The 18,712-nt window shown below is 37.3% G+C and overlaps 1 protein-coding gene across 6 annotated transcripts in view; it reads left to right on the top strand.

Moving 5' to 3' along the window:
- The window catches only part of MIGA1 (mitoguardin 1), a 148,390-nt gene that overhangs the window by 22,550 nt on the left and 107,128 nt on the right, over positions 1-18,712 (top strand). For all 6 annotated transcript variants that reach the window (XM_058303333.2, XM_004472835.5, XM_004472834.5 and 3 more), the window contains 3 exons: positions 7,607-7,784; positions 9,662-9,798; positions 12,458-12,584. In XM_058303333.2, the coding sequence (XP_058159316.1) occupies positions 7,607-7,784; positions 9,662-9,798; positions 12,458-12,584 (442 nt within the window). The remainder of the gene's footprint in view (positions 1-7,606; positions 7,785-9,661; positions 9,799-12,457; positions 12,585-18,712) is intronic.

Below are 18,712 nucleotides of genomic sequence, written 5' to 3'. Positions count from 1 at the left end.
TGGCACGGGGCCCCGCAGCTTCCTTCCTGCCGGAGGTGTGTCTGGGACCTAGGCTGGAGCTGCAGTCTGACATGGATGGAAAGAAGCCGATACCCACCTGCACTGGAATTTTCAGTCCGCCCTGCTTCCCCTCATGCCAGGTGCATAGTTAAGATGGCGGCTACTGGCCTCTTTCTGACTTGGACAGGTTCAAACTTTAGCTGTTCTTATGGTTATACTTTAGCCTGCTGAATTTACTCATCAGAAGCTGAGGTTGGTGCCTAACTGTTTCTTCCTCCCCCATTTTTGGGAAGTGGAGCTTTCAATTCCAGACACAGACCACTTCCCGAGGCAGGTTGTGCCTCCAGTGGAGGATGGGCATCGGCCTCCGTGGCATGGAACATTCTACTTACGAGTCTTCTCAGCAGATGGGCAGTCTCTTCCTTCCATTCCTTCAAAGATGTTGCAGGATGCTCTTCTGGCCTCCTGAAGCCCCCAAACAGGTGCTTCACCTGGCTCCAGAGAGCTCTGGGTGTTTTCTAACTGCCCTGTAGCAGGAACTGACTCTAAGAGCTCCTTACTCTGCCTCCATCTTGTTGTAATCCCCATAAATTTTGATAAGTAGTGTTCTCCTTTTCATTTGTCTCAATATATTTACCAATTTCACTTGCAATTTCTTTTTTGACCCAGTGATTATTTGGGAGTAGTTGTTCAGCCTCCACACATTTGCAAATTTATCTCTTTTCTATTATCGATTTCCAGTTTCATTCCATTATGATCTGAGAAGGTGCTTTGTATAGTTTCAGACTTTTTACATTTATTGAGAGCTACATTGTGACCTAACATGTCTATCCTGGAGAAAGATACATGGACAATTGAGAAGAATGTATAACTGAGTTTTGGTGCAACTTTCTGTATACATCTGTGAGGTATAGCTTATTTAATATATTGTTCAAGTTCTCTGTTTCCTTGTTGATCTTCTATCTAGTTGTTCTCTCTAATGACGTGAGGGGTGTGCTGAAGTGTCCAACGATTATTGTGGAGATGTCTATTTCTCCCTTCAGTTTTGCCAGAATTTGCCTTATGTATTTTTGGGCAACTTGATTTGGTGTATAGATGTTTATGATTGTTTTATCACCTGGTGGATTTTCCCTTTTATTAATATATAAGGGCCTTCTGCATCTCTTAACACTTTTCTGCATTTAAAGTCGGTTTTGTCTGACACCAGTATAGCTATCCCTGTTCTCTTTTGGTTTCTGTTTGCATTGAGTATCTTTTTTCAACCTTTCACTTTCAGTCTATTTGCATACTTGGATCTAAGGTGAGTTTCCTGAAGACATCATATGGATCGCTTGTGTTCTCTTATCCATTCTGTGAGCCTATGCCTTTTGTGTGTGTGTGGGTGGGAAGGCAGGTGCTCAACCACTGAGCGACATCTGCTTCCCAATGAAAGTTTTTTTTTGTTGTTGTTGTTGTTTATTTGTTTTGTTTTTAGGAGGTACCAAGAATCTAACCTAGGACCTCATAATTTTTTAAAAAAGATTTATTTATTTATTACTCTCCCCTTCCCTACCCCCCCACCCCCATCCCAGTTGTCTGTTCCCTGTGTCTATTCGCTGTGTCTTCTTTGTCTGCTTCTGATGTTGTCAGCGGCACGGGAATCTGTGTTTCTTTTTGTTGCGTCAACTTGTTGTGTCAGTTCTCCATGTGTGCGGCGCCATTCCTGGGCAGGCTGCACGTTCTTTGGCGCTGGGCAGCTCCTGACATGGCGCACTCCTTGTGCGTGGGGCTCCCCTACATGGGGGACACCCCTTGCGTGGCACGGTACTCCTTGTGTGCATCAGCACTGTGCATGGGCCAGCTCCACACGGGTCAAGGAGGCTCAGGGTTTGAACCATGGACCTCCCATGTGGTAGATGGATGCCCTAACCACTGGGTCAAGTCCGCTGCCCCTAGGACCTCATAAATGGGAAGCAGATGCACTACCACTTGAGTTACATCTGTTCCCTTCAGGATATGACTTTTGATTGGCCATTTACATTCAATATTATTACTGTAAAGACATTACTTCAACCATTTTATTTTTTAGCTTTCTTGTGATATCTTGTTTTTGTCTGCTTTTTTACTGTTTTGGTTACACTTTCTGATAGTCTTCACTTCTACAGTCTCCTCTAAGCCTCTCTCTCTTGTCTTTTTGGGCTGCAGAGCTCCCTTTAGTGTTTCCTGCAGAGCTGGATTCTTGTTTACAAACTCTCTTAGTTTCTGTTTGTCTATGAATATTTTAATCTCACTGTCATATTTGAAGGACACTTTTGCTAGATAAAGACTTTTTGGCTGGCACTTTTTATATTTCCTTAATTATATCTCACCACTGTCTTCTCTCCTCCATGGTTTTTGAAGAGAAATCTTACTAAGTCTTACTGGACCTTCCTTTTATGTGATGTTTCACTTCTTTGCAGCTTTCAGAATTTTCTCTTTATCTTTGGCATTTTGGCCTTCTGAATATTACCTTGTGGTAGGACTATTGGAGTTGTTATAGTTGGAGTACACTGTGCTTCCCAGATACTTCTGTTTCATTTCTATTAATATTTGGTAAATTGTATCTTTTCTCTTTTCCCCATGGTTAGAGGTTTACCAATTTATGGGTTTTTCAAAGAGCCAGCTCTTGTGTCTATTGATTTTCCATTTCATTGATTTCCATTTCATTGATTTCTGCTTTGATCATTATTACTTCCTCCATTCTGCTTGCTTTAATTGAGTTTGCTGTTTCTTTTTTTAAGGTTGAAGCTTACATTACTGATTTGATACCTTTCTTCTTTTCTAATGTAAACATTTAATGGTATAAATTTCTCTCCAAAGTTAAGTCTTCATTACAAAGCATAAGTCTTTTGTTCCATGGTGTTACTGGAGAAGGTTACTGATGCAGTTATGTTCCCCTCAACAGAGGCTGCTGTTTCCCTTTCCAAATCCAAACCTTTTTAGGATGTGTCCTTTTTTTTTTTTACGAATACCTTCCTGGTGGGATGCATGAAGATAATACCTAAAACTTATATTTTAAGTGGATTATCACTCTGTAAACAGCTCCTGGAGTTTCACCCTCTCTTACAAGTGCACACTCAGTCTCCACCAATTTTTCAGTCATGCTCGCTGAACTCATCATTGCCCAGCTGTATCTTGTCTTTGTAAGCCAAGGTTTGTGTCTTTTCTCTCCCTTCCAATGCCAGTGTCTCCTAAATTTCAGAGCCAGTTCGTTGCTCTCTGAACTTATTCTGATGGGTTCAAGAAGTGTTGCGAACCTGATACTAGTTTGTCTTTTTTGTTGTTGTTCTTATTGAAAGTGACACTCTTTCCAACCCTGACCATCTCCAAACCTTTATTTTACTCTAGCTAGAACTTCTAGCACAATATTGATCTCAGTGCAAAAGCTCTCAGTCTTTCAATGTTGAGTTCAATGCTACCTGTATGTTTTTCATATATGCACTTTACCATATTGAAAAAGCTTTCTTCTATTCCTATCTTTTGGAGTGTTTTTATCAAGAAATGGTGCTGTATTTTGTCAAATACCTTTTCTGCATCAATAGAGAGGATCATGTGATTTTTCTTCTTCAGTTTATGTGGTTTATTACACTAATTGATTTACTTTTGTTGAACCACCCTTGCATACCTGGGATAAAATCCACTTGATCATGGTGTATAATTCTTTTAATGTGCTTTTGGATTCAGTTTACAAGTATTTTGTTGAGGATTTTTGCATCTATATTCATTAGAGATATTTGTCTGTAATTTTCTTTTTTCCTAGTATCTTTATCTGGTTTTGGCATTAGGGTGATATTGCCTTCATTGAATGAATTTGGTAGCATTCTTTCCTGTTCAATCTTTTGGAAAAGCTTGAGCAAATCAGTATTAGGTCGTCTTTGAATAATTGGTAGAATTCACCTGTGAAGCCATCTGGTCCTGGGATTTTTGCCTTGAGGAGGTTTTTGATGACTATTTGATGACTATTTCAATCTCTTGTGATTGGTTTGTTGAGGTCTTCTATTTCTTCTAGTGTCAGTGTAGCTGGTTCATGTGTTTTTGGGAATTTGTTCATCTTATCTACGTTTTCTAGGTTTTTTGTATACAGTTGTTCATAGTATCCTCTTGTGATCTCTCTTATTTCTGTGGGGTCAGTGGTAATGTTCTGCTTCTCATTTTTGATTTTTTAATTTGTATCTTCTCTCTTTTTTTTCTTTTAGCTAAGGGTTTGTTGATTTTGTTGATCTTCTCAAAGAACCAACTTTCAGTTTTGTTGATTCTCTCTATTGTTTTTTTTATTCTCAGTTTCATTCATTTCTGCTCTTTACTATTTCTTTCCTTCAGCTTGGCTTGGGATTAGTTTGCTCTTCTTTTTCTAGTCCTCCTGGTATACAGTTAGGTCTTCAATTTTAGCTCTTTCTTCTTTTTTAGTTAAGCATTGAAGGCTGTAAATTTCCCTCTCAGCATTACCTTTGCTGTGTCCCATAGGTTTTGATATGTTGTGTTTCATTTTCATTCATCTCTGGATATTTGCTGGATTCTCTTGCAATTTCTTCTTTGACCCACTGATTATTTAAGAGTGTGTTGTTTAATCTCCATATATTTGTGAATTTTCCCTTTTTCCATCCATTATTAATTTTTAGCTTCTTTCTGTTATGATCAGAGAAAGTGTTTTATATAATTTCAATCTTTTAAAATTTTTGAGACTTGTCTTGTGACCCAACATATAGTCTATCTTGGAGAAGGATCCATGACCACTATAAAAGAATTATATCCTGCTGTTTTGGGGTGCAGTGCTCTATAGATGTCTGTTAGGTCTAGTTCATTATCATATTATTCAAGCTTCCTGTTACTTTATTTATCCTCTGTCCAGGTGTTCTATCTAATACTGAGAGTGGTGTATTGAAGTCTCCAGATATTATTGTAGAGACATTTATTTCTCCCTTCAGCTTTGCCAGTGTATGCTTCATGTATCTGGGATACTGAGGTTAGGTGTATAAATATTTAGTATAGTTATTTCTTCTTGCTGAATTTCCCCTTTTATTAATATATAATTACCTTCTCCATCCCTTATAATGGTTTTGCATTTAAAATCTATTTTGTCCAATATTAGTATCGCTGCTCCAGCTCTTTTTTGGTTACTATTTGTGTGGAATATCTTTTTCCAACCTTTTACTTTTAATCTAGTTGTGTCCTTATGTCTGAGGTGACTCTCTTGTAGACAGCATATAGATTGCTCATATTTTTTTATCCATTCTATCAGTCTGTCTTATGATTGGGAGTTCAATCCATTAACATTCAATGTTATTACTGTAAAGGCATTACTTCATTCAAGTTGACCTTTTGCTTTCTCTTGTCATATCATACTATTGTCTGTCTTTTACCTTTTAATTTACTCTTTCTAATAATCTTCATATCTACACTCTTCTCCAAGTCTCTTGCCCTTTTTTTTTTCCTTTCAGACTACAGCACTCCCTTTAGTGTCTCATGTAATTTTGGTCTTTTGGTAACATATTCTATCAGATTTTGTTTATCTGTGAAGATTTTGAGCTTCCCTTCACTTTCGAAGGCCAGCTTGCTGGATGCAAAATTCTTGGCCGGCAGTTTCTCTTTCAGTACTTAAATACATTATTCCACTTTCTTTGCTCCTCTATGGTTTCTGATGAGAGGTCAGCCCTCAATCTTATCACGTTTCCCTTGTATGTGATGCTTTTCTTTTCTTTTGCTGCTTTCAGAATCTTCTCCTTATTGCTGGTATTGGTCATTCTGAATAGTAGTTGTCTCAGGATTTAGTCTGTTTGGTCACTAATTCTGTCTTTAAGCAGTTCAAATCTGCTCTTATTTGTCTCTACTGTATTTTTATTTTCATCCATTGTATCTATCATTCCCATAAGGTCTATTACTTTTCTTTGAAGGCTTTTACATTTTTCTTTATGCTCACCCAGTGTTGTCTTAATATCCTTTACCTCTTTAATCATATATTTTCTTTCAATTCTTGCAATTGACTTAGGAGAGTTATGTGATTATCATTGATTGTTTTAAATCCTGTATTTTTTCAGGATATTTGGTTTGTTCCTTTGCCTGGGCCCTCTTTTCCCATTTCCTAGTATAACTTGTAATTTTTTGCTGAGGTCTAGGCATCTGAACATGTTGATGAATTTACTCTGATGGCCAATTTGTCTCTCTTCCCTATTGTTATTTTTTCACAACTTTTCTTTGATATTTGGTTCAATTTATCCTAAGTATTTAAAATTGCCCGGCTTAAGTTAGCAAAATCATGCCAGGGACTCACTAATGGCGCAGATTTTCTCCCAGAAGTTAGAGAGTAGAGAGACCCAAAGGCAGTTTTTGTCCATGCCATTTCCAGACCTGCCAGCAGATGGCGCTCGTTGTGCACCTTTCCACGAAGGCGTCTCTCTCTCTCTCTCTCTCTCTCTCTGTTTTCCTTTGTTTTGGTTTGACCAGAGCCAAGATTCCAAGCAGCCTCCACTGGCCAAATTTATTGAAGAAAAGTTCCTTGACCCCCCTCCCTTTTCCCTTTTAAAGCTGACAGGGAGGAATACATCTGTTCCCTCTCAGTCAGCAGCAGTGAGCTAGGGTTTTACCTCACTTTTGTATCTTGGGGGTGGGGAAGGGGAGACTGGGAGGTTTAGTAACGCACAGTGTATTGTTTCAAGTTCTTCCTCTGTCAGTTCCTCATGGTCCTGGGAGTGGTGTAGCACTGTCCTGGTCTGCTGACCCCCAAAGTAGGTCCCTCAGGCAGCTTTTGGCTCTTTCTCCATTATTTTTTGGGAGAGAGCTAAGCCTTGTCTGCCTAATCTGATGCCATCTTCCCCCAGTCCTCTCTTTAGCTTTATTTTAGCGTTCCTTTGCATTTTAGGCAATTAATGTCTGTTGCCCAAGGAAAAGTTAATTACCTCTTGTTCTAATGTTAGTACTTAGCAAATATTTGTGTTACTGTATTTATCACACTATACTGTAATTATTTGGCAATGTATCTGTCTCTACAACTAGTTAACACATTGCTTGAGGGAAGCAGTATCTGTGTCCTCTTGTTTCCCAGTGATTCCTTATCATTCTGTATATGCTTGCTGAATGGAATTTAATACGATTTTAAAGCATAGCATAGTCCTGGTATGTTGTAAGTTACCAAGTAAATTTTTGTTGTATAATTTGTGAATAAAAGGGCTTACTTTAGTATTTAGAAACTAGTAAACTTCTGTTTGCCCAAGTCTCCAGATAGTTTTAAAAATTTTGTTCAATCTAAAAGAATGATTTAATCATTGCTGTAATTAAAAGTCTCACTGTGATTCAACCAGAAGATTCAGGTACATGAATTACATCAAAATATTAATGGGATTGAATTATTTTGTGCTTCCGTTGACTTTGGGTAATACTGTTTACTTGAGAACTTCAGAGCAGTAAGATATAAATTGTTACATTTTTATGTGTTGTTAAAAATGAAATTGGGTTAGCTGTCATTAAAAGAGTGAAATTTCATTCTCTTGGTAATATATAGAAATAAGTTAGCTGAAGAATAAGTTTAGTTCCCATGTCCTTACTTTAAGTGAACAAATAAAAGATTTTTTTTCTCTAACTGTATCTTTTCCAGATTAAATTTTCGCCAGGAGTTAAAAAGTTGTTTGTGGTATCTGCAGTGAGTGCTGTATCTGTAATTTTTCTGGCCCATCACTTTAAAAGAAGACGTGGGAAAAAAAAAGGAAAAATATTGCCATGGGAACCAGAGCATCTCATACTTGAATACACAAAAAGAGCAGAATCAGACAAAGGTATGTGCAAATAGCTGACCTAAGTCTAGAAAGGAAATTTTATCTCTATATCATAACTAGAGTGCTCTGACTTCAGTTTTAGTCTCCAAAATTTCCTTCCTTAATATTTAAATCATAAGTAATATATATTCATTTTTTAAAAGATTAGTAAATACAGATAAGGAAACAGAAAAAATAAAAATCCCTTGAAATTCCACCCCCCAGAAATAATTACTGATAATACTTTAGCATACATTCTTCCATTGTTGTTTACATTTAAGTATTGTAGTGACACACAAAATTTTATATACAAGAAATGTTTTATATTTTTCAAATAAAATTGTGATCATGACCTTTGTAACTTGCTTTTAAGATATTTAACAGTATATGAGATATTATGTAGATAACATCTTTATGCTGTCATTTTTAATAGGTACATAGTGTTAAGTTTGTACAAATGTACCATAATTTATTTAGCCAAGCCTCTATTATTACCTTTAGGATGATTGTCTTTTCTTGCTTTGTATATAACTTTGCATGTACTTGTCTGGTTATTTCCTTAGTATGTACAATTTTAGAAGTAGAATTGATGGCCTATAAAAGATCTGTAATTTTTATTAGGGATATGGCACATATTGCCAAATTGTTTCCATAAAAATAATTTCTTGAGCATACTGTTTTCTTTTTTTTTAATTTAGTGTAACACATGTTTTGTTCAGCAAATTTTTAATGGATTACTATTTGATGGATTTAATGTTTGGCTATTTCATTGCCAGGCACCATGGACATTACAACAATAATGATGGCCTCACTCATTGAGATTTTATTAGGAGTCAGTTGCTGTGCTAAGTACTGTCTATTCAGGGTTTTATTTATTTCACTTTTACAGCAATTCCAAGAATTAGGACTGTACTCCTATGTTATCATTCCCATTTTATACATCAAGAAAAGTGAGACATGGAAAAGTTAAGTGATTTGCCCAAGGTCATATAACTTGTAAGTGCCAGGAGTTGAATTACATGATGTCTGTCCTAGAAGAATGTGTAGATGGGTAGGGGAGAGAAAAATAAAAAATATATATACTGTAATGCAATATAGATAAAGCTTAGATATAATTCAGGAAAGGAAGTGCTTATATTTTGTTAAATTTAAAATTTGAAGGGTCATTGTTGCCAATATTTTTATACTGATTACAGTATAGACTATTCAAATATTGCTCTATTAGGTGAGTGTTATACTCTTCATTTCAGAAGCAGATTTTAGCAGTGTTAAAAAGCACTATACAGGGAAGCGGATGTGGCTCAAACTGTTGGGCTCCCGTCTGCCATATGGAGGTCCAGGTTTCAATTCCCGGGACCTCCTGGTGAAGGTAAGCTGGCCTGCATGGCAATTTGGCTTGAGCAGAAAGCCGGCCTGAGCAGACTGCTGGCCCATGTGGCAAGCTGGCCTGAGTGAAGAGCTGGCACAACAAGATGATGCAATAAAAAGAAACACAGAGGAGAGACAATAACGCGGCAGACTAGGTTGCTGAGGTGGCACAATAGATTGAGCACCTCTCTCCCACTCTGGAAGGTCCCAGGATCAGTTTCCAGTGCCACCTAAAGGGGAGACAAGCAGACACAGAAGAATGCACAGTGAATGGACACAGAGAGCAGACAACTGGGGCAGTGGGGGATAAATAAATAAATAAATAAATCTTAAAAAAAAAAAGCACTCTACAGAGATGTAATTTTATTAATGGTGTATATTTAGTAATTTTTCCAATTTCATGAAGTATACTTTAAAATAAGATTTTTGAGTGAATGTAATGTAAACTTTATCAATTATTATAATCAGATAATATAACAATTAGGATTGCAGTTATTGCTTCTTTTAATATGAGTATGTTTGTTTGACAGGTTCAAGTTGTTCCATTAGTAGACAGAATTTGATACTGTCTTTGAGTTCCAACAAAGATAAAGGATCTCAGTTTTGTAACTATGCTAATGGAGGAATTTTCAGTAAATATTCAGGTTCTGCGCAGAGTTTGGCCTCTGTAAGTAAAGAAAAAATACACAATTATTTATGTTTGTTTATATAGCTATTGTTATCTTTTGACTTAAATGCTATAAAACCATAACTTTTAGTACAGAAAGAACCTTAAGAAAATCATCTGGTTGAGCTTACTTTCTTTAGGCAAGTAAAATACTTCATTTACCAGATAGTCAGCCAGTTCGATTCCAGGTTTCTTTAAGTAAATGATGTGATACCTTGGGACCCTATGAGAATGGTCATGATACAGAAACATTGCTGCAAACCTAGGTGTTCTACAAATGGCTGAAGGTTCAGGCAGACTGTGCTAGGTCACACAAAAAAAATCACTTGATGAGCTTGCTTAGGTAAAAATGTTTGGCTTGCTGAGGCCACATATATTGTTCTTCCTTCATCTTTGGAGCATTAATAAAGTATGGATTGACAAGTAAGAAATGAAGTTAGTATTCATTTAAATATAATATAGTTTAAAAAATATGTAGGATCTGCACTTGGTACTAAATTCAGAAGAGGAGAAAAAAAAAAAAAGCAAAATATGTTCCTGATCAATTCCTGTTGGAGACAAAGACCATTGTTTACTTCCCGAGAGTGAATGCCTAAACCATATTTTATATATCCCTTTTTAAAACACATTTGTAGAATACCGTATTCTGATTTGAACCTTGCTTCTGTATTTCACTGAAATATATAGCTGTCCCAATTTTTAATGCCTCTGGAAGGACCATCTAGATCAAAGTTTGCAGACTTACAGTTCCTCTGTAAATCTGACCAGGATAATGAAATATATGTGCATTTTGCCATCTGGACTTCCTCTGTATCAGAGAAGTGTCTCTGCCTGAATTTTCTTTACTGGGAGCTATTTTTCTTGACTTAGATGTAAGAGAAAGGGAGTTTCATGATAGTAGTGTGGGTAACAAGTCTTGAGAATCTCTTTATGTATTGGCCTCAGCTGACCTAGTCATTCCTCTTCTCTGCCAGGACCATGAATCCAGACTTCAGCCTGGATTTTATTAATTTATTTTTTCTTTCTACATGGATTTTACAAACAATACCTACCCTCACTTCAACTTTGGGAACATTCCTGGCAGAGCGAGAAGCACGAATAACGTCCAAGACATTGGAAAGCATAGTATACAGTGAATAGTTTGGTTTCACTGGCACTACGTGATAAATCAAGAAGTGAAAATGAAAGTTTGGAGAAATACATCAAGAAGTCTATGAATGCCAAATTAAAGATTTTCAAATTTATTCTAGATTGTGAGGTGCTTTCGAAAGAAGACTTTTGAGTAGGGTTGAAACATGGTCAGTGTAATATTTTAAAAAGGTAAATTAGTCTGCCTGTGGTGAGGTCAATTAGGGATGAAGGCAGTCAAATGCCTTTTCAGCCAGTAGTCAGGGATGTGCTGGAGTGGTTGAAGCAGTAGGTAATAAGTGCCTAAATTAGGGTCATGACAACAGAAGTGGAGAGTACAGGTTCCACAAATCTTGGAAACTAGATATAAAATGTATAGTAAATAACTCAAAGATGACTTCCTATTTCTAGTTTGAGAATCTGTGGGTATGGAAGTAATATTAGTGATCTTGACAGGAGGAAGAATTTTTATTGTGGGAAGAAGCTAAGCTCTTATTTTTTATCTGGTCACTTTGAGATGGCAGTGGAGAGCCAAATGGAATTACCTTGTTGGCAGATGAAAATGTGAGCCTGGAGGAAAGCATATTTGGCTCAACTGATAGAGCATCCGCCTACCACATGGGAGGTCCAGGGTCCAAACCCAGGGCCTCCTGACCCATGTGTTGAGCTGGCCCACACACAATGCTGATGCACACAAGGAGTGCTCTGCCATGCAAGGGTGTCCCCTGCATAGGGGAGCACCACGTGCAAGGAGTGCACGCTGTAAGGAGAGCCACCCAGCCCGAAAAAAGTGCAGCCTGCCCAGGAGTGGTGCCGCACACACGGAGAGCTGACGCAGCAAGATGACACAACAAAATGAGACACAGATTCCTGGTGCCACTGACAAAAATATAAGCGGACAAGAAGAACACACAGCAAATGGACACAGAGAGCAGACAACTGGGGGGAGGGGAGCGGAGCAGGGGAGAGAAATAAATAAAAAATAAATCTTTAAAAAAAAATGTGAGCCTAGATTTCTCAAAAGAAGATAGAACTGGAGCTAGAGATTTGGCAGTCATCTGCAGAGAGGTGATTGAAATGATTAGTTCAGTGGATTTTGCAGAGAAAGGGAGTGTACAAAGATGATAGAGGAGGCTCTTTAATTATAGTTATCATTTAGCAAAGAGTCAGCATTGTAAAACATTCTTGAGAGGAAAATAAGCTAGCTCTCTCAAATGGGGTAGGGGTAGATAAAATTTATATAAATACTTAACTAAAACAGTAAATAAATATAAAATATGCTTGATTTTTTAAATGGAAATGATTTATATTCAGAATATTGTTCATGTATAAATTTGAGTAAATAAGGCTCAGAAGAGTTAGGGTCATATAACTGCTAAGTTTGAGCATAATCAGAATTATTTCTCCAATTGGAAATGACACAGATTGTTCTACAAGGATTTCTATAAATAATTTGTAAATATAAAAGATCACTATATTCTATCACAAGAGCAGTTTTGAAGTAACTTTTTTTTGTTGCTCTTAATTTTAGGTCCAGAGTATCAATTCTTGTCATAGCTGTGCTTGTGGCAACTCTAATTCCTGGGACAAAGCAGATGAGGATGATCTTAAACTTGTAAATATTCCTGTGACCACTCCTGAGAACTTATACTTGATGGGTAGGAATAAAATAAGAAAGTTTTAAGATATTGTGCTCATATTTGATTTGAAACTAAAATACAATGAATCATTCTAAAGGAAAAAAGTATAATTAAAAAAAATTTTTTTTTGAGATACTGGGGCCGACTATTGATTCTAGGACCTCAATGTGGGAAGCTGGCACTTAACCACTGAGCTACATCGGCATCCCTGAATTGGGTTTTTTGTTTTTCTTTAGGAGGCACTGGGAATTGAACCCAGAACCTCCCTTGTGTGAAGTAGGTACTCAACTACTTGAGTCATTTCCGTCCCCCTAAAGATATTTTTTGTATCTGTCAAATATAATCTACTTAACATAACCCACTGTATTAGTTTCTTTTTTTTGGAGGTACCAGGGATTGAACCCAGGACCTCTGACATGTAAAGCATGCACTCAAGCACTGAGCGACACCCACTCCAATGTATTAGTTTTTTTTTAAGACTTTATTTATTTATCCACCACCCCCCCCCAAGTTGTTTGCGCTTGCTATCTGCTGTTTGTGTTCATTTGTTATCTGCTCATCTTTTTAGGAGGCACTGTGAACCAAACCTGAGACCTCCCACATGGGAGAAAGGTGCCCAATCGCTTGACCCACTTCTGCTCCCCACTTGTTGTATCTCTTATTTTGTTTCCTTGTTGTGTCTTTTCATTGCATCATCTTGTTGCATTATCTGGTTGCGTCAGCTAGCTGCACCAGTCTGTCACGTCAGCTCATTGTCTTGCCTGTCTTCTTTCGGAGGCACCAGAAATCGAACCTGGGACTTCCCATGTGGTAGGTTCATGCCCAACTGCTTGAGCCACAGCTGCTTCCCTGTATTAGTTTCTTGACGCAACTGTAAACAAGTTACCACAAACTTAAAACAACAGAGTATATTCTTTCACAGTTCTGGAAGCCAGAAGTCTGATATCAGTATCACAGGGCCAAAGTCAAAGAGTTAGCAGGGCCACACTCCCTCCAGAAGCTCTAGAGGAGAATCTTTTCCCTGCCTCTTCTAGCTTCTGGGTGCTGACATTCCTTGGCCTCGTGGCACCTTGCTCCAATCTGTCTCTGTGCTCACATCATCTACTCCTCTGTATATCAAATCTCCCTCAGTCTTTCTTTTATAAGGGCACTTGTGATTGGATTTAGGGCCCCCTGGATAATCTAAAATAATCTCCCCATGTGGAGATCCTTAATTTAATTCCATCTACAAAGACTCTTTTTCCTTATACAATGATGTTTACGTGTTCCAGGGATTAGGACCTGAAATCTTAGAGTGGCCATTATTCAGCCTACTATACCTACCTAACCTAATCTGTTGACTTTTACTCAATTGGGTTTCATCTAGCTATCATTTGTATTCCTGTATCTAGGGGAAAAAATTTTGCCTGCTTTTAAAAAAATTATTATTATTATTATTGGAATAATGAAAATGCTCTAATAATGATAGACATGATGAATACACAACTATGTGATTATACCACATACCATTGATTGTACACTTTAGATGAGCTGTATGTTTTACTAATGTGTCATTAAAATTGATTAAAAAAATTAATGCACCCCCTGAAAAACACATTTACACATGCGCACACACCCACTCATCTCCCACCAGAAATGAGTAGTGAAATGAGAAGTGGTTGAAAAGGTGGTACAAGTTTTTTTAGGGTTTCTTTGTTGGGACTATAGTTCTAAAACATTTGTTAATATCTGGTTTTTTTGGTTTTTGTTTTTTTTTTTACTTTTTTAGCTACCCTTTTATTAATATACATGACCTTAGACTTTCCCTTTAAACCACTCTCATACCCAATAATAGTGCTGCTAGTTACAAATATCATGTCGGGTTTTCAACTTTTCTATTTATTTCCAAAGATTAATGCACATCCTTTTTACCAGTTCTGCAAATTAACCACCAGCTTTCCATTCTGTAACCTCATTCTATTTTCTAGTAACCCATATTCAAGTTATTAACTCCATGAGATTACACTATATATTTAGTTCATAGTAGTTCATAGTAGTAGTTCATAATTGTCCTCCAGGTTCATTCATGTTGTCATATGCTTTACGACTTACTTTCTTCTTACAGCTGTATAATATTCCATCATGTGAATATACCACAGTTTATCCATTCATTGGTTCATGGTCACCTGGGTTGCTTCCATCTTTTGCTAATTGTGTATAACACTGCTGTGAACATCGATGTGCAGATGTCTGTTCCTGTCACTACTCTCAGTTCTTCTGGGTATATACCGGTAGTGGTATTGCCAGGTCACATTGAAAATCTATATTCAATTGATTTAGGAACTACCAAACAGTCTTCCACAGTGGCTGTACCATTCTACATTCCCACCAACAGTGAATAAGTGTTCCTATCTCTCCATGTCCTCTCCAACACTTGTAGTTCTCTGTATTTTTAATAATGGTCATTCTAATAGGTGTGAAATGGTATCTCATTGTAACTTTGGCTTGCATTTCACTAATTGCTAGTAAAGTTGAACATTGTTTCATGTGTTTTTTTGCCATTTGTATTTCTTCTTTGGACATATGTCTATTCAAGTCTTTGGCCCATTTTTTAATTGGGTCATTTGTCTTTATTGTTGAGTTGTAGCATCTCTTTATGTGTCATGGATATTAAACCATTATCAGATTGGATGTGTGATTTCCAAATATTTTCTCCCATTGAGTTGGCTGCCTTTTTACCATTTTGACAAAGTCCTGTGAGGTGCAAGTGTTTAATTTTGAGGAGATCCCATTTATCAATTTTTTTCTTTTGTTGCTCATGCTTTGGGTGTTAGGTGCAAAAAACTACCACCTAACACAAGGTCTTTAAAATATTTCCCTACATTTTCTTCTAGTAGTTTTATGGTCCTGGCTTTTATATTTAGGTCTTTGATCTATTTTCAGTTGATTATTGTATAGGGAGTGAGATGGGGATCCTCTTTCATTCTTTTTGTTAGGGATATCCAGCTCTTCCAGTAACCTTTTTTTTAAAAGATTAATTAATTATTATTATTACTATTTTTTTAATTTCTGTCCCCTTCTCCCCCACCCCCTGGTGTCTGCTCTCTGTCCATTCGCTGTGTGTTTTTCTGTGACCACTTCTATCCTTATCAGAGGCACTGGGAATCTGTGTTTCTTTTTGTTGCGTCATCTTGTTACGTCAGCTCTCCGTGTGTGCGGCGCCATTCTTGGGCAGGCTGCACTTTCTTTCGCGCTGGGTGGCTCTCTTTACAGGGCGCACTCCCTGCGCGTGGGGCTCCCATACGTTGGAGACACCCCTGCGTGGCAGGGCACTCCTTGCGGGCATCAGCACTGTGCATGGGCCAGCTCCACACGGGTCAAGGAGGCCTGGGGTTTGAACCACGGACCTCCCATGTGGTAGGCGGATGCCCTATCCATTGGGCCAAATCCACTTCCCTCTTCCAGTAACATTTGTTGAAGAGATTGTTTTGCCCACTAACATGGCTTTAGTAGGTTTGTCAAACACTAGTTGGCTGTAGAGGTGAGGATTTATTTCTGAACTCTCAATTCTATTCTACTAACCAATGTATCTATCTTTATGCCAGTACCATGCTGTTTTCACTACTGTGGGTTTGTAATAAATTTCAAGGTCAGGCAGTGATATTCCTTCTGTATTACTCTTCTTTTTTTAGAACGCTTTTGGCTATTAGGGGCATGTTCCCTTCCACGTGAATTTGGAAATTGCCTTTTCTATTTCTGTAAAGTAGCGTGTTGGAATTTTATTGGTATTACATTGAATCTATAAATCAGTTTGGGTAGGATTGACATCTTCACGATATTTAGTCTACTAGTGTGTGCACATGGAATGTCTTTCCACTTGTTTAGGTCTTTTTAAATTTCTTTTAGCTTTGTTTTGAAGTTTTCTGCATATAGGTCCTGTACTCCTTTGGTTAAATTGGTTCCTAGGTATTGAGTCTTTTTATTGCTGTTACAAATGGAATTTTCCCGATTTCTTCCTCAGATTGTTCAATACTAGTGGAGAGAAACATTACTGATTTTTGCATGTTGACCTTGTGTCCTGCTACTTTACTAAACTCATTTAGTACCCAAGTAGCTTTGTCCTAGACATTCCAGAATTTTCTAAATATAGGATCATGTCCTCTACAGAGAGTTTTACTTCCTCTTTTCCTATTTGGTGTTTTATTAATTTTTTTCTTATCTGATTGCTCTAGCTAGAACTTCTAGCACAATGTTGGATAGAAGTGTTGACAGTGGGCATCCTTATCATGTTCTGGATCTTAGAGGGAAAGCTTTCAATCTCTCCCTATTGAGTATGATGTTGGCTGTGAGGTTTTCATATATGCCTTTTATCATATTGAGGAATTTTTTCTTTTATTCCTGTCTCTTGTTTTTATCAGGAAAGGATGCTGAATTTTGTTGAATGCGTTCTCTGCATTGATCAAGATGATCATGTGGGGTTTTTTTTTCCCCTCAATTTGTTAATGTGGTATATTATGTAAATTGATTTTATTATGTTGAACCAGCCTTGCATACCAGGAATAAATTCCACTCGGTCATGATGTATACATCTTTGATATGCTGTTCAATTGTATTTGCAATAATTGGTTGAGAATTTTTACATCTATGTTTATTAGACAGACTAGTCTGTAATTTTCTTGTAGTGTCTTTATCTGGCTTTGGTAATTAGGGTGATGTTGGCTTCATAAAATGTGTTGGGTAATTTTCTCTTTTCTTACATTTTTTTGGAAGAGTTTTAACAGGATTGGTGTTAATTCTTCAAATTCACCTGTGAAGCCATCTGGTCCTGGATTTTTCTTTGTTAGGAGATTTTTTTTTTAAGTATTCAAAAGTCTCATTTAATGAAGCCAATTTTCTAGACCAAGGCCATCTAAGACACTTATGTATCAATCTGTGCCTTTTCCTTTTAATAATCTTCAGGATGCTGGGTCCCCAGGTTCCCATTTGACTGTTTTATTAATACTTCGTTTTCTCAGTCTGTCTTCTTCCTTGCTTCTTCCCCATTGAGTGCCGTGGGCATTTTGTGTGTGCGCAGAAAGGAAAGTGTAGAGTTACTGCAGGAGAACATAGTAACTGGCATGGGCCAGGGATGAACTTGGGGGATGCTCCCTTTGGTGGGGTACTGGTGCCTTGGGAGGGCAGAACTACTCAGGTCTGTTATCACTGAAGATTGGGTTCACCTTCTGGGTGACACAGATGAAGGTAGTTCTCTGGGTCAACTCCTTCAGCTTAGCTGCTCCAACATAGGTACAAGTGGCACAGACCCCTCTGAGGATGTCTCAGATGGTATGTTCTACATCCCCGTTGAAGGGGACCTTGTTGGGAGATTTTTGATGATTGATTTAATCTCTTTAAATGTGAATAGTTTAAGTTTTTCTATTTCTTCTAGCATCATTGAAGGTTGTTTATGCTTTTCTAGGAATTTATCCATTTCATTTAGGTTATCTGGTTTGTTGGCATACAGTTTCTCAAAATTTATTATGATCCTTTTTATTTCTGTGGAGTCAGTTGCAACTTCGCCACTTTCATTTCTAATTTTATTTATTTACATCTTCTCTCTTTTTTTCTTTGTTAGTCTAGTTAGGGTTTGCCAGTTTTATTGATCTACTCAAAGAATAAGCTTTGGGTTTTGTTGATATTCTCTATTGGTTTTTGTTCTCAGTTTCATTTAATTCTGCTTAATCTTTATTATTTCTTCCCTTCTACTTGCTTTGGGATTGGTTTGCTGTTCTTTTTCTGGTATCTCCAGTTGTTCACTTAGATCTTTGATTTTAGCTTTTTTTTCCATTTTAATACAGGATTTAGAGGCTGTAACCTTCCCTCTCAGGACTGCCTTTGCTGTATCCCATAAATTTTAATGTTGTTTTCTCATTTTCATTTGTCATAATATATTTACTGATTTGACTTATAATTTCTTCTTTGACCCAGTGATTATTTAGGACTGAGTTGTTCAGACTCCACACATTTGTGAACTTAACCTCTTTCCTGTCTATTACTGATTTCCAGTTTCATTCCATTGTGATCTGAGAAAGTGCTTTGTATAATTTCAGTTTTTTTGTATTTGTTGACACCAGCAATGTGACCTAATAATGTGGAATGTCCTGGAGAAAGATACATGAGCACTTGAG

This window comes from Dasypus novemcinctus, chromosome 9 (genome assembly GCF_030445035.2).
Source record: "Dasypus novemcinctus isolate mDasNov1 chromosome 9, mDasNov1.1.hap2, whole genome shotgun sequence".
NCBI classification, from domain to species: domain Eukaryota; kingdom Metazoa; phylum Chordata; class Mammalia; order Cingulata; family Dasypodidae; genus Dasypus; species Dasypus novemcinctus.
The sequence above is the reverse complement of the archived record's forward strand: the minus strand, read 5'-3'. Positions and strand labels throughout refer to the sequence as shown.